We start from the raw sequence: 13,420 nt of genomic DNA on the forward strand, positions 1-13,420 counted from the left end.
CAGGGAGCCGCCGGGGCCCCTCGCTGGGTCATGCCCTGGTGACCGGCCCGGGGCCATCGTGACGATGGGTGCCGAGCCGTGCACTGCTCGGCGGGCAGTGCTCAGGGCTGGGCCTCTCGGGCTTTGCGGTGCTGCTTTAGCCAGCAGGGGCTTGCGAGGGGTCACTGTCACTGGTGGCAAGTGGCTTGGTCCCCACACGGGGATGGAGTATCTGAGAGCGGCCTTGGGACTGTCTTGTTATGTACAAAGTTGCATACGTGGGTATTGGGGCACAGCTGTGGCAGGTGAAGTAGAATAGCTCAGCTCAGTTGGTCACCTTGTGACCATCATCATTGCAATGGTAGAGGGTGTTCTGGAATCTCAAAAAGCCAGCTTGGGCACTGGGTCTAGGAGTCCCAAGGAGGTAGTTACCTGAGAGCGGCCTTGGGACTGTCTTGTTATGTACAAAGTTGCATACGTGGGTATTGGGGCACAGCTGTGGCAGATGAAGTAGAATAGCTCAGCTCAGTTGGTCACCTTGTGACCATCATCATTGCAATGGTAGAGGGTGTTCTGGAATCTCAAAAAGCCAGCTTGGGCACTGGGTCTAGGAGTCCCAAGGAGGTAGTTACCTGAGAAGAGACCATCCTCCTTGGATGGCAAGGAGCTGGGGACGTCCAGTTTCCAGTTTGGGTCCAAACGCTGTAAGCTTAAGTTAAATTAGAAAAGAAAAGAAAAAAGAAAAGAAAAGAAAAGAAGAAAGAAAAGGAAAGAAAAAAGTTACAGTCATTTCTGACTTTATGCAAGTCTGTGATACTAAAAGCATTGTGACAAGCATTCCCTGACTTTCTGAATGATAATTCAATCAGTTGATGATACTAAAAATCGATACTTCTTTAAAATACAGATTTGTGTAAAACAGACAAAGCCTAAAGAGGACCCAGAAGTAAGACTTGCTGGGATATTGTTTTAAGATACACATGTTTTGATTCTACACAGTTGAGAGGTGTTATTTCTTTAGGGATTTTGAAGAAAGAGATGTTGTGTTCCTAAGTGACAGTGCAGGAGGTACCTGTTAGCGAAATAGAGTTGCTACTGAGTTTTATTCTTTGTTTATTTGTTTAAAATACAGATGTGCACCAGCATCAAAGCTGAGTGAGGATGGTTAATGTCATCAAATGTACACAGCTGAATTTTCATCCAAGGTTTAATGTAGATCAAACCATGCTAAAGTAAATCCACGATGGGGAGAGGTCAGTGATTTTAATGAAAATACATAAAGTCTCAGTGAAAGCTTCAGATGCTGGTTTTTTTTCACATCTTTATAGTAGAGTCTACTGCTGTGAAGCCTTAAGTGGGAAGTTCCACAGAATGTAATAGTATGTAGGAGGGGGGTAGAAAGTTTAATCTTCAAACCACATAAATGCAGCGCAGTGTATACTTGCTGTAGAAGTAACTTCCTCCTTGAGCCTGCTTTCTCTGCATTTGAATGACTGGAAACCATAATTAGTAGTAATTTTGTTTTTTCCAAAGATGGAAATCATTAGCATAAAAAAAAATCACAGCCATATATACTAGCATTGTAATCTGGAGAACATTCTCCCTTGCTTTGAAAAGGCACCAGCTAGAGTCTGTAAGCAATCCAGTATACATCCGTGACCTTTAATGTACAAAAGATTAAAGCATGTTTACACGAGAATAGAAAATGTTCAACTTTTGGGAAAGTGCTTTATCTACATGCTGGTGGTAAATGATGCTCGTGGTTCATATGCGGCTCGTTGTTCGTGTACAATTCTGGCCTCGTCTGAACTGCAGTTGGGAAAACAAATCTTTGCAGTGGAGGATTCAAAATGGAACCAAAACCATAGGAGTGTCTGTGGATCCCAGCTCTTCAGCCTGGTTCCTACATTCAAAACCTGTTTGAAAGAGGCTCTGGTTTCCTCAGTCTAGCCTGCTCCACCCACTGCTCACGACAAGTCCTATAATAACAAATCTCTGTAAACATGCTGAAAGTGATTTTTAATGTTTCTTTTTTAACATTTTAGGGAAAAAAAGTAAATTTGGGGCTCTAGGAATGGATGGGGATGAAAGTTTATTTCTGAGAAACAATTTTTTAAAAGGTTGGGATTTGATAGTATCTACCTAAGCTTGTGTTTTAAAAGTAGGATCTATATCACAATCTGTTGCCATGGAAATGCCAGAAATATCCTTACTGAAAGCAGTTGGCATTCAGTAGTGCTTATGTGTGCCTGAGACAACAGGAACATGGACTGCTATAAAAGCAACAGGGGAAAAATGGGTAAATAAAAATCCTACAGTCAATATTATTAATATTAGATATTCTTCTCTAAGCCAGCCCTTTCTAAAAGCAGGAGTGCTGTACAGAGTGCCATTTTCCATGTGCTTTTTACTTTTACCCTTACTTGCCAGACTTTTATGAGCTATCTTCTTCTCAGCATTTGCAAATGAGAAACATCTGCCTTCAGCAGGCTGAACTCAGAGCTGTGCCCAGGTGAGCTGGCTTGAGAAGTCTGGGCAAAGCAGATAGCCTGTGCTGTTAGGTTGAAATTGTGATTTCACTTGGGCATTGATGGTGTTTTCCTTCTCCTTTTAAAAAAAATGTGTTAGATGTATTCCCTTGAGAGATACATGTGGAGACATCGGTATAGTGGTATCCCAAGTTTTAGCTTATTTAAAATTCAAAAGGTGCTGAATATCCTTGTTTCTCAGTGGAGAAGATTGACAGAAAGTCAATGAGAGTTTGAACTAGCTCCTGCAAATAGGACTTCCAGATGGGTAATTTCCAGTAACTGCTTTGTGCGTTATTCCACAGTACCTGTTGTTGGCCACTATGAGAGACAAAATAACAAAAAGCAGACAACTGCTCTGCTTCAGCAGTGTGCTTCATGTATTTTTGTTCTGTGTTCCCTGTGTGGTGATCCACTGATAGATAAAGTGGCTGCATAATTTTTAACATTTGAGGTTAACCCTTTTGAGGTCTGATCCTCTGAGGTCTGTTTTGAAACTTAAAATCCAAACAAAATCCATCTTTAAATAAAATTCCAGACAAAATCCTACCCTAAGACAACAAGTGAGAATGGCTATTGGAAGTAGTTTCTTTTAGGCTCAAGCCATTGCTGTAACTCAGCAGACTATTGCATTGCATTGCATCTAGTGACATGAATCTGCAGGGTGTATGTATAATATAGAGGAGAAGCAGTGAGCATCTATAAATATTAATTTTCCTCTAAATGCTTGCTTGTATGAAGACAGCGTCCCAAGGACACTGCTGTATCTTATAGGTGACAAACCCTATATAATTTGCGTCATTCCTTCTCTTTCTCCCTAATACAAAGCTATTAAAAGGGAAAGAAAAGCTTGCAGCTGGGTCCTGGTGAGTGACTCAGTGACACAGGAGGCAGTGTTCAGCCCTGAGTGAGGAAACGAATATGCACATGCAACAGAGAATACCAGATTTCACTCAGGAAACCAACTTTCACTTTGAGCCTCCCAGCAGCTAGTGTAAATAACTGACGACTCGGCTTTTGAAAAATGCAAAATAGCTCTGGACTGGGCCCTTCAAATGACAATAAGCAAATTAATTTAAAAAAATTGGACTCTTCTTTTTATGCAAATAAGGAACTACATTTAAATCCGAGAAGCTGCACTGCAGCAAACGGATGTGAGGTCAAAAGTGAACTTTTCCCCGTGCCTGCACTTGGCTCCCTTATCCCCCACACAGCTATCATTAGCTTTTCCTAGATGATGATTTGTATAAACCCATTGTGGAATGCAGTTCCTGGGGTTATCTGCTATTCCCTGATTTCATGTTAATTGGTAAGGTCACATTTGACTGACTGAATGGCTTTGAAGTTACTATCTTGTTTCAAAATCAGTGGAGGGTTGGCCTTTGCAAAGCCAAGTGTGCACACCGGTGTGCATCCCGTGCAGCTTGGGACGTCTCTAGAGCCCAGCAGGACCCAGTGTGGGTTTTCCTTTCTACCTTTCAGAGGTGTGTGAAAAGGAGTTTTTTCAGTCAAGGGTTGAGTCCTTTGAAACTTAAATCCCTTCGTCTTTTTCACCTGTGTTTTACCTCTTCTAATCAGTGCTAAGGGCAGCCCTGAGAGTGTCCATCTGGGGCAGCTGCCCAGCCACCAGACTGGTGGAGCTGCCTGCAGCATTCTTGGGAGTGTCCATAGGAGCTGTTTTGCTGTTTGTTTGCAGTAGGGTAAGATGCAGAGCCCTGCTTTCATTCCCTGTTGTGGAAAGAGGAGAGATGGTGTTAAGAACTGGTAACTGGGGAAAGGCTGTGGAAAATGTCGGGGAATAAGAGCTGGCAGCTTGGAGACTGTTTGGGTGGCTTGGAGGTAGGACTTCCCTAGTCATGAGGCTTGGGTGGCACAGGGGAGGAGGCTGTCTGTTGACAGCAAAGCTGACGGGGAACGTGAGGAGGTGCCAGTGTAGTCTGGGTGTGAAGCTCACTTTCTTTTAACCCCCTTTCAAACAAGAAGGATCTTTTGGTACTGAATCAGAGGATGATTCAGCAGTGAAACCTCAGGCTGGGAAAATCCGAGTGAAGGGAGGTGGGGAAGTGCTGTGACTGCCCCTGTAGAGCGGTGTCAGAGGAGCTGTGCTGAAGCTGCTGTGCTGCTTGCCAAGATGTCAATCAGAAAAGCTGTGGATAATCCCACTGTGAAGTATTTAATTTGCTGTTCTGGGATGCAATATGTAGAGTCAGATGAACCCTTGAAGTTGGCACAGCCTTGGTAAAAAGCTGTCCTGCTGAGGCATCTGCACAAAGGTTTCAAAGCTGCTTCAGTTCTTCAAAAGCCCCTTTGCTAGGTTGATCCATCACATAATTACTCTCTTGTAAGGGGCAGCAATAGCCTCTCACCTCCCTGGGAAGCCCAGCTGGTGGGCGGCAGGGCTGGTCCCAGCCATCTTCAGTGTGGCTGAGGGCCAGCAGTGTGAGGTTTGCTCTCCACAGCTCCTGCCACCCTAACCAAGCTGACCTTGGCAGCTCAGGGAGAAGCATGGCTATTGCTGGTGCCACCTCTCTGGGGCGATTCCCATGCCCCAGGCTGCTCCATGTTCCTGCTGATTTCTGCAAATGCCGAGAAAAAGAAGCTGGGCTCTCCCATCCCCTGCCACCCCTCTCAAAGGCAGGAGCTTGACACTGTTTACAAACCAAACTCCTGTGGTGCTCGCCTGGGGAAGCTGAGATGTTGGCTCAGGTCTGCCCCTTCCTCAAGCTGACTCCAAACCCTACCCTACTTCAGCCAAACTGACCGGGAGTGGGGTAGGCAGTCCCCTCCTACTGAAGCAAAAAGCAGAATTTCTCCTGATTTGGATGGAGGAGTTTATTTCTGGAGAGCAGCACTTGCTGCTTCACCCTTTTTTCCTCCTGTGGTGAGGTCAGAGCCTTGCACAGCAGCATCACTAGCATCGCCATGGTGACAGACCGTGAGGTCACAGGCGTGGGCAATAGTGCCTGGACAGTGATTTCATTGTACCTCAGGAGCTCTGCCAGGCAGGGACTCAGTCATATCTCCCCAAAGCCCCTGACGAAGCTGTGCCGATGAGTCAGGGCCGGCAGCCTCTGTCTTGTCCGAGAAGCAGCCACAGTCCCTGGGCATCTCTGCCCAGCGTCGTTCTCCTCACGCTCTTCAAACGTGCTGAGGTTTTCTTGTCTGCAGTCTTGCCCACATTCCAGTGTCACTGCCTGCTTTATTGATAATTTGCCCTGTAGGAGGGGGGAAACTAAATATTTTTGCTCTTCAGAAGGCTGTGGGTGTTGTCTGCTTGGCAAAGGGCACCTGCCTTGCTCACTGCCTGTGAGCGCCGGGTGAGCAATCCCAGTCTGCACAGCCCGTAAAGCTCTGCTGAGGGTGCTGTGTGAAGGCAAGGACGTGTTGCAGCCTGTTGTGCATAAACATTTTTATTAATATCTGCAACGTGGATCCTCATGGAAGGTGGATGCCAAGGGTGAAGGTGCTTGTTTAAACACAGTATTTCAGAGAAAAACAAGTTATCTGGAGCCCAGTTTTTAATACACAAAGTGTGTGTGGTGGTGTGTTTGTTATTCAGCTGTGTTGTGAGGAGTTGTGATTTTTTTACCTGTTGTCTGGCACAGATAATGCGGTTTAATGCATATCGTGGGGGCAGCTCTCACTGTAGGTGTGTGAATGGGGAACTGAAACGGTCGCCTGTTCCTTGATGTGAAGCTTCTCAGCCTGGAGAGCTTTTTTGTGATAGCTGGCCACTGTACGGATCCCACCTCGAGTCCTGGCATCAAGCCTTCCTCTGCTTGGTGCTGATTTCATTCCACTGCATCAGCTTAAACTGGAGTGATGCTCCTGAAAGTGCGGGAGTGATGTCTTGTGTGACTGTGGGGAGGGAGGGTGTTGCTTTATTGAGTCCGAAGGAATGATGGGTTTTATTCAAAGTGAAGTGTGGCATCAATATCTAGGCTTGTTGTGTCAGAGTCTGAGTGATGTCAATGACACACTAATCCTGTGAATGTTAAGGCTCTGATATCAGAGATCAATGATGCTGAAATATGCTCAAAATTCAGTTACTCGTTGCTGTTTTCCCCATCCCCAAAACAGCTGTGTGCTGGGATTAAAAGCCAGAGGGAACCTTAAAAAGATCTGCAAGCTGGACTCTCCCAGTTGTGTCCCATTCCGTCACATAGACATTCTGTGTGTTGGTTTGTTTGTTTGGCTGTCGGGGTTTCTCGTTAAACATGAAGGCTCAGCAGTTCCTGCTATGTTTTTTCTTTTTGTGGAGTTTTCTCCAGGTTGTGCAAAACATTGAGCACAAAAAGTACTAGTCAAAAATCAGTGGAGGATTTTGCTTTCACACTAGGAACTGTTTAAAACTGAAAACAAACAGAACCCCCTTGAAATTAAATCACAGTCTCTCTTTGTAAAAGTTTTGCTACAAACTTTTGCTACTTTTGCAGAAAGCACAGTCAGCTCCTGCCTGGCTTTTATGTACAATGTTATTCACTCATGGGAAATGCTGCCTCATGCAGTGTAGGAGTTAGGGAAAATCCTGCATCAGTTATTTGAATATTTAAATGAAACCCTCTTTGCCTGTGACACATACTGATCTGTGCCCAATGGTGAGCAGATAGTGTGAATTAATCTCAAACTGTGGAGCTGTTTCAGATATTTCCTGCTGGATACATTGAAATCTTTAAAAACATATAAAAATCCTGATAGTATTGCGTACTTCTGTGTAACGACAAACATTATTCAGCTCCCAGGCTGGGGAGGCTACAGGAGCTGAAGTACATGGAGGGATCTGTCCTGGGAATACCTGGCATGACTCCGCTCTCTTGGATGCTGCTGGGGTGCTGGGATGAGATCAGAACTGGGCTCAGTGATGCTGGTGGGAATTCTGCAACCATGGGGCTATATCCTTTCTATCTCTCTTTCTTTTCTAACAAATGTTTGTCAATGTGTTTTTTTGATCATCTGGTGCTTTCTTATGTGAAACCTGTCACCAAAACTTGTTGCCATGATATGGAGCCAAACAAATCATCACACAGAACTGACTTTAATTTAAGAGCTTGAGCTCAGCTTTGGTTTTATGAAGCCTTTCCTACCTGGGCTTTGCTGTGTAAGAAAGGTTTCTTTCCCTTCACCAAAAGCTGTTCCTCAACCTTTTCATTTTACCTGCTTGGAAGAGGTTTTGTGACGTGATGGTCTCAGTCCAGCTCCTAGTTGACAAAAGCTGACTGAAGTCCCAACACCCCAGTTGGTGCTAAGGGGTAAATTTGGCAGAAATAGCAGAAAGACCAGCGTTTAAATGGGCAGAGGCGGATGTGTCACCGACCCTTCCAGGTGGTCACTCTAGCTCAGGGCTCAGGCAGTGGGAGCCCGGCCAGGGCAGTGTGGAGGTGTTTGCAGTGCTTCTGTCCGTGCTGCATCTGCTCTGAGCACTTGAGCTTCCCTGGCTGTTAATCCAGTACTTTTCACAAGCATTAATTGCAGTTAAAAAGAATTAAACAAATATTTACCTAATATGAGATCACAAACAGTTTATAAATATGCATTTTTTTAATCCATGATTGCTCAACTTCTGTAATACTATCTATAGTCTTAAAGAGACCCTTCTTTTTCCAGAAGAACCGACTCCACATAAAACCAACAGCCCAACCTCTGGAGTTACATACGCTCATGATGTCTTGGACTGTGGCCTCAAGCCATGCCCCCTGCCTTTTTCTAGCCTTTCTGCAGATCCCATGGGCAGATATGGACAGCCAGATAGCATAGGGACACCTACACACCCTGCCAACACGGCAGGGGCCTCTGCTCCGAGCCCTAGGATTGAAATTACTCCATATCATGAACTGATTCATTCAGGGGGTCCCTTCCGCAGCAGAGACACAGATGTTCTTTTGGTAGAACATCAGTCAAACTCAGCCACCACTAGCCCAAGGGTTACCCTGCCTGTCCCTGGCTTTGAGGGCTACCGAGAACCACTGTGTTTGAGCCCAGCTAGTAGCGGCTCCTCTGCAAGTTTCATTTCAGAGACAAATGTATCTCCTTGCACATCACCATGTGTTTCACCAAATAATGGTCCTAGTGATGACCTTTGTCCACAGTTTCAAAACATCCATACTCATTATTCTCCTAGAACCTCTCCAATAATGTCACCACGAACAAGCATCACGGAGGAAACCTGCTTGGGACGACATTCACCATCACCCTGTCCCAACTCAAGGTCTTCATCACCAGGTGCAAAACGGAGGTACTCTTGCACTGAGCTCTACAATACTCAGCTGCCTTCCACTTCTCCACGACAGTCAAGGACCCCATCTCCACAATCCTCTCCTCACATCTCCTTGAGAGAAGACAACTCTTCAGTTACTTACACGCAGTTGCCCAGCGCTTCTCTTTCCATGGATGCTATGAGCAGCCTTCCTACAGATCCTTCCTGTGGTGTTCCCACGAAAATTTGGAAAACCAGCCCTGATCCTTCGTCAATGCCTTCCCACAAAAACAGCATTCCGTGTCACGTCTTTCAGACTGTTGACTTCCATGGGCCTTGTGAGCAGGAGGACAGGAGAAACTCAGCCCCAGAATCAATTTTGTTGGTACCCCCATCCTGGACAAAGCAACTGGTGCCTGCAATACCTATCTGCAGGTATGTAATGCTTCTTGTGGTTGTGTGTTTTCTCGTGGCGTGATGCCCTCTGTCAGGCATAGTGATCCTTTGGGAATGTTTCTGTGGGAAGATCCTGCTGCAGACTAGAGCTAAGTGTTGTGGTTAATGGGAGCCAAATCCATTATGACTCCAAGAGAAGAAAATACCTGGGTTTGGAAGAAAAATCACCAAAGTGGTTCATGATAGCACAGCATATGACAAATTCAAATTTCAAAATAATTTGTCTAAAAAGCAAATTGCAGACAGCCTTTGACAAAGGCTAAATGCTCTCCTTCCATCCTGCTGCTTTTCAAGAAAATGGTTTGATGGTTTTTCTAAATTCAGAGACTATCTCGCTTACAAATTTCCATCAAGGATGAAAATACTTTAAATATTTTCTGATTCAAAATAGAGCATGCCGCTCAAGACTAAGCATTTTGTCAACCCCAAGTGCCTTATTGTTGGTTGTTAATTTGTTAATTGTCATTTAACCAAAATCTCAGCTGTTGGCACTGCCCTTTATCAGCTCCCTCCATTGCCTGGCACTGGTGGCACACAGGTCTGGGACCTGAGCAGTGTACATCTGCCAGGACGGGGGTTGCCAAATGTGTGACTTCACCTGCAGTCGCTGCTGGCACCTGGTCAGCCCTGCCATCCCGCTCGACAGCAAGGTTGTCCCCACGCTAACATCCCGTGCTGCTCCTGACCTGCTAAACACAAATTATGAGTGAAAAAATGTGAGCTTTGACTTCCCTTGACTCATTAGATCTGTTCTGGCAGCAGCTTGTACTGGCAAAATGAGTTGTTTAAAATCCAGTGCAGGTTCTAGTTGTATTTTTCAATATATTTGTTTCATGTGATCAACACTTGAACAAATAACTTGATAAACAGGAAAATTAGCATCAGATAAGAATACTTACCATTTTATTAGTGTGCATTTTAATATTTATGGAAATCATAAATATTTTACATTTATGCAGTGGGTAAGTAATGATAGATGGAGATAATATTTCACAATATATGTTAGCTATGACTAAAGTTTAAGATGGGCAGCAAAAGTGAGATAAAAGAGGGGGATCTTGGAAAAAATGTAACTGCTACAGATATTTCTACTTAAGAATGGGGAGTTGCCCTGCATCTGTGAGGCGATGGGCCCACAGAAATTATTGGGTTCATCCTGAATTACAGTTCTTGTAATCAATCATGAGCAGGACAGCATATTCTCATTGAAATTAATAGCAGACTCCTAAACGTTTCAGCAAGAGCAGTCCCATTGGGGCATTTGGGGGAGGAATGGATCAGGGCTTTGAGAAATTAAGTGCTAAAGGGTTTCATCTGGTGTGGTCTCTCTCTGCCCAGTTTGCCCGTCCAGTCACTCCCACCCCTTGAGTGGCCACTCTCCAGCCAGTCTGGCTCCTATGAGCTGCAGATCGAGGTTCAGCCGAAGCCCCACCACCGGGCACACTACGAGACAGAGGGGAGCCGAGGGGCCGTCAAGGCGCCGACCGGAGGCCACCCTGTTGTCCAGGTAAGGGGCTGGAGAACAACTCCGGACAGCAAAAGTTGGGGGTGAGCTCATTGCTGAAAGTCTTGAGAGGGCTAATCTTAAAGAGGAGGACCATGTGAACCTGGGTGTGCTTGTAAATGTGCATAAAGAATCTGAAATTGAATTGTGGTGAAGTCCTAGACATTTGGATTAGATTGTGAAAGCTCAAAAACTTAGGGAAAATATTTGCTACCTTTTGTGGGCTGTATGTTAAAACTCCTGTGATCCAACTCTGACATAAGATGCTCAGCTGTCCTGAATCCCAGCTGAGCCCATTTTATCTCGACCACAGACTCTTCTATGTAAACTATGGTTTTTTGTGAGGCTCAAAATGTACAAGCATCAAGCCTGGCTTTCAAACTCAGTGTAGCTTAGTGACCTACCCAACTTGGATTTACAATGGCCAGCAAATCACATTAAATCTGCAGTTCCACGTGCTCCTGCCAGCAGTGAATGAGGGGTTTGGAGCCACACTCCCCCAAGTCCTCACAGAGCAAGTCCATGTGGTAGAGCACCTACCTGTGTCTCTGGCTGTATATAACCTCAGTTCTTCTCCAGTCTATACAGCCAAACTGTACACAACTCCTAGACATTCACCTGAGGTTTAAAGAAAAGCAAAACAACTCTCATTAATCTCCGTGGGAGTTGGATCAGGAAGGTATGGATGTTAAACTGGAATTTCCCCAGAACTAATGGCTGCCTTTTGCTAGAAATGTCTTTCATGCATTTGCTTTTTCTGTAGCAAACTTAGTGTTTTTTTCTCTTTTTTTTTTTCTTTTTCTTTTTTTCCTGTTCTCTAGTTAGCTGGTAGAACTTCTAATTTTAAGCTCACTTAGTTTTAGGTCAGAGAGTTTCACCTGTGTGTAATTCAAGCACTCAGTACATCCATTTCAATCTAGTGGCTGGTTTATATGTAACTTGCTGATACTGTGTCCCACCTTGCGTGCAGTTCTGCCTGTCAGTGGGGGTAACACTGCTTTCCTTTTGTCCTGGATGTACACTACCATGGGGAAACTGGTACTAGCTGCAGTAGCCATGTGATAAGGAAGCAGCAGGGCAAGATAATTACATAGTGGTGGCAATGAATTCAAGAAAAAAGCAGTATATAAAGCAGTAGATACAGAGAGGACATGTTTATTGGCTTTGTAGTGCTATAGAGAAAGGGTGAATGAGTTCAGGCAGGAGGTCCCTTGTGATTTGGGCTGATACCACTACAGAAACAAATTTTATATCTCTTTCAAGTTATTTATGTTGCCCTGAAGAGTCCAGTTCTCTCCTAGCTATGCCTGTGAGAAGGGAAGTCACCCTGCTGAAAACAGTGAGCAAAATCCAAGCTGACAGTGATGGACGTAGCAAAACTTGGCTCTTTGCTGACCTGAGGGGTGGATGAGCTGAACCATTATTCTGTTGTGGAGGGTGAAGGACTTTTGTCCAAGTAGCTGCACTGTAGCCACTTGGGGCCACATCAATCTTTTCACTCATTTCCTCCTCATTTCAGCCAGTGCCTCTCAGGAAGGGAAGCCAGGCTTTGGTGGGGGTGTGAGGGCGATATTGCTGGTAATGATGGATGACAACTGCATGCATCAGGCACAGCTACAGCTTTCACTAAGCAAGGTTAAGGTGCATGCAACAGATGTTCCTGTCACACTCAGGACTTGCTGTGGCAACTGTGAACCAAGAAAATATTGAAATTCATGCTTAATTTTAAGCACGTGATCAATACCACTAATTTCACTGGGTTGATTTGTGCTTAACTTCAAACATATGTTAGATAGTCCCCTGCAGGCTCACCCCCTTTTAAAATCAAGCCATAAATTGTTAAATCAATGAATTTGTTTACTTCGGTTGAGCAGGACTTCTGTGTAGGGACTGCATATCTGAGTAAAGGTGCAGGATGATAAAAAATAGTAATCACATTTTACATACCTTAATATATGCAGTTGTTTCAGTTTATGAATCTGACAAACTCATAACCCACTGTGGTGTGTCTGAAGCTACGTGGACGTATGTAGAGTATGGCAAATCAGCACGCACTTACTTTTTTCTCAGTTTTCTTACAAATACATAATTTACCTTCTCAAGGTATTCCTATCAACTGGATGTTTATTGCAATGAAGGAATTTCTCATCACATGAGGAAATAGAAATGCTTTGTTTCCTTTATGTAATCAGTATCAAAGAGAGATTTATATTTTCTATTGGAGACAGGTACTGATCTGATATTCCTAGTTTTATAATAATTTGCATCACGCTTAAGGATCTTAAACTGTAAATTCAAAGATCCATGTTGAAGTGTCCTTTTGCACAGCTGTGCCTGCATATGGGGAAAATATGGACAGTTTCTTTAGGAAGGTTTGTTATAAACCTGAAAGTATTTGTCAGATTTGTGTTCTCTAACATAACAAGGTTCACATGGGTGCATAGCAGTGAGATAGTTGCACCTGTATGGTTTATGGCATCTGACACTCGGGAAGGCTAGTAAAAGCCAAAGCTTTCATGTCATAACTTATTTGGCGTCAAGGTTTGGGTTTTTTTTCCTTCTTTCCCCTCAGTGAATTTTCACTTCTGTGTTCTTGTCAGATGCAAACAGTACAGAAACAGAGTAAATTAAACAGGAGAGATTTTTAAAAGGTAGGTGCTATGCTGAGGAAAGTTTGCATAACTTAAAGGCAACTGGTTGGGAGGAAATGGAATTAAATTAGTTTTCAACAGGTGCTGTGTTTGACCCCAGAGCAGGAAT

The 13,420-nt window shown here is 44.3% G+C and overlaps 1 protein-coding gene across 1 annotated transcript in view; it reads left to right on the forward strand.

Annotated features, from left to right (window-relative positions):
* Window positions 1-8,293: 8,293 nt before the first annotated feature.
* The window catches only part of NFATC2 (nuclear factor of activated T-cells, cytoplasmic, calcineurin-dependent 2), a gene marked incomplete at its 3' end in the record, with an annotated part of 50,021 nt that continues 44,894 nt past the window's right edge, over window positions 8,294-13,420 (forward strand). The window contains exons 1-3 of the mRNA XM_010180340.1: window positions 8,294-8,739; window positions 8,800-9,135; window positions 10,495-10,663. Coding sequence (XP_010178642.1) covers window positions 8,639-8,739; window positions 8,800-9,135; window positions 10,495-10,663 — 606 coding nt within the window. The remainder of the gene's footprint in view (window positions 8,740-8,799; window positions 9,136-10,494; window positions 10,664-13,420) is intronic.

The sequence above is a fragment of the Mesitornis unicolor genome, unplaced genomic scaffold (genome assembly GCF_000695765.1).
Source record: "Mesitornis unicolor isolate BGI_N332 unplaced genomic scaffold, ASM69576v1 scaffold2053, whole genome shotgun sequence".
In the NCBI taxonomy this organism is placed as follows: Eukaryota; Metazoa; Chordata; class Aves; order Mesitornithiformes; family Mesitornithidae; genus Mesitornis; species Mesitornis unicolor.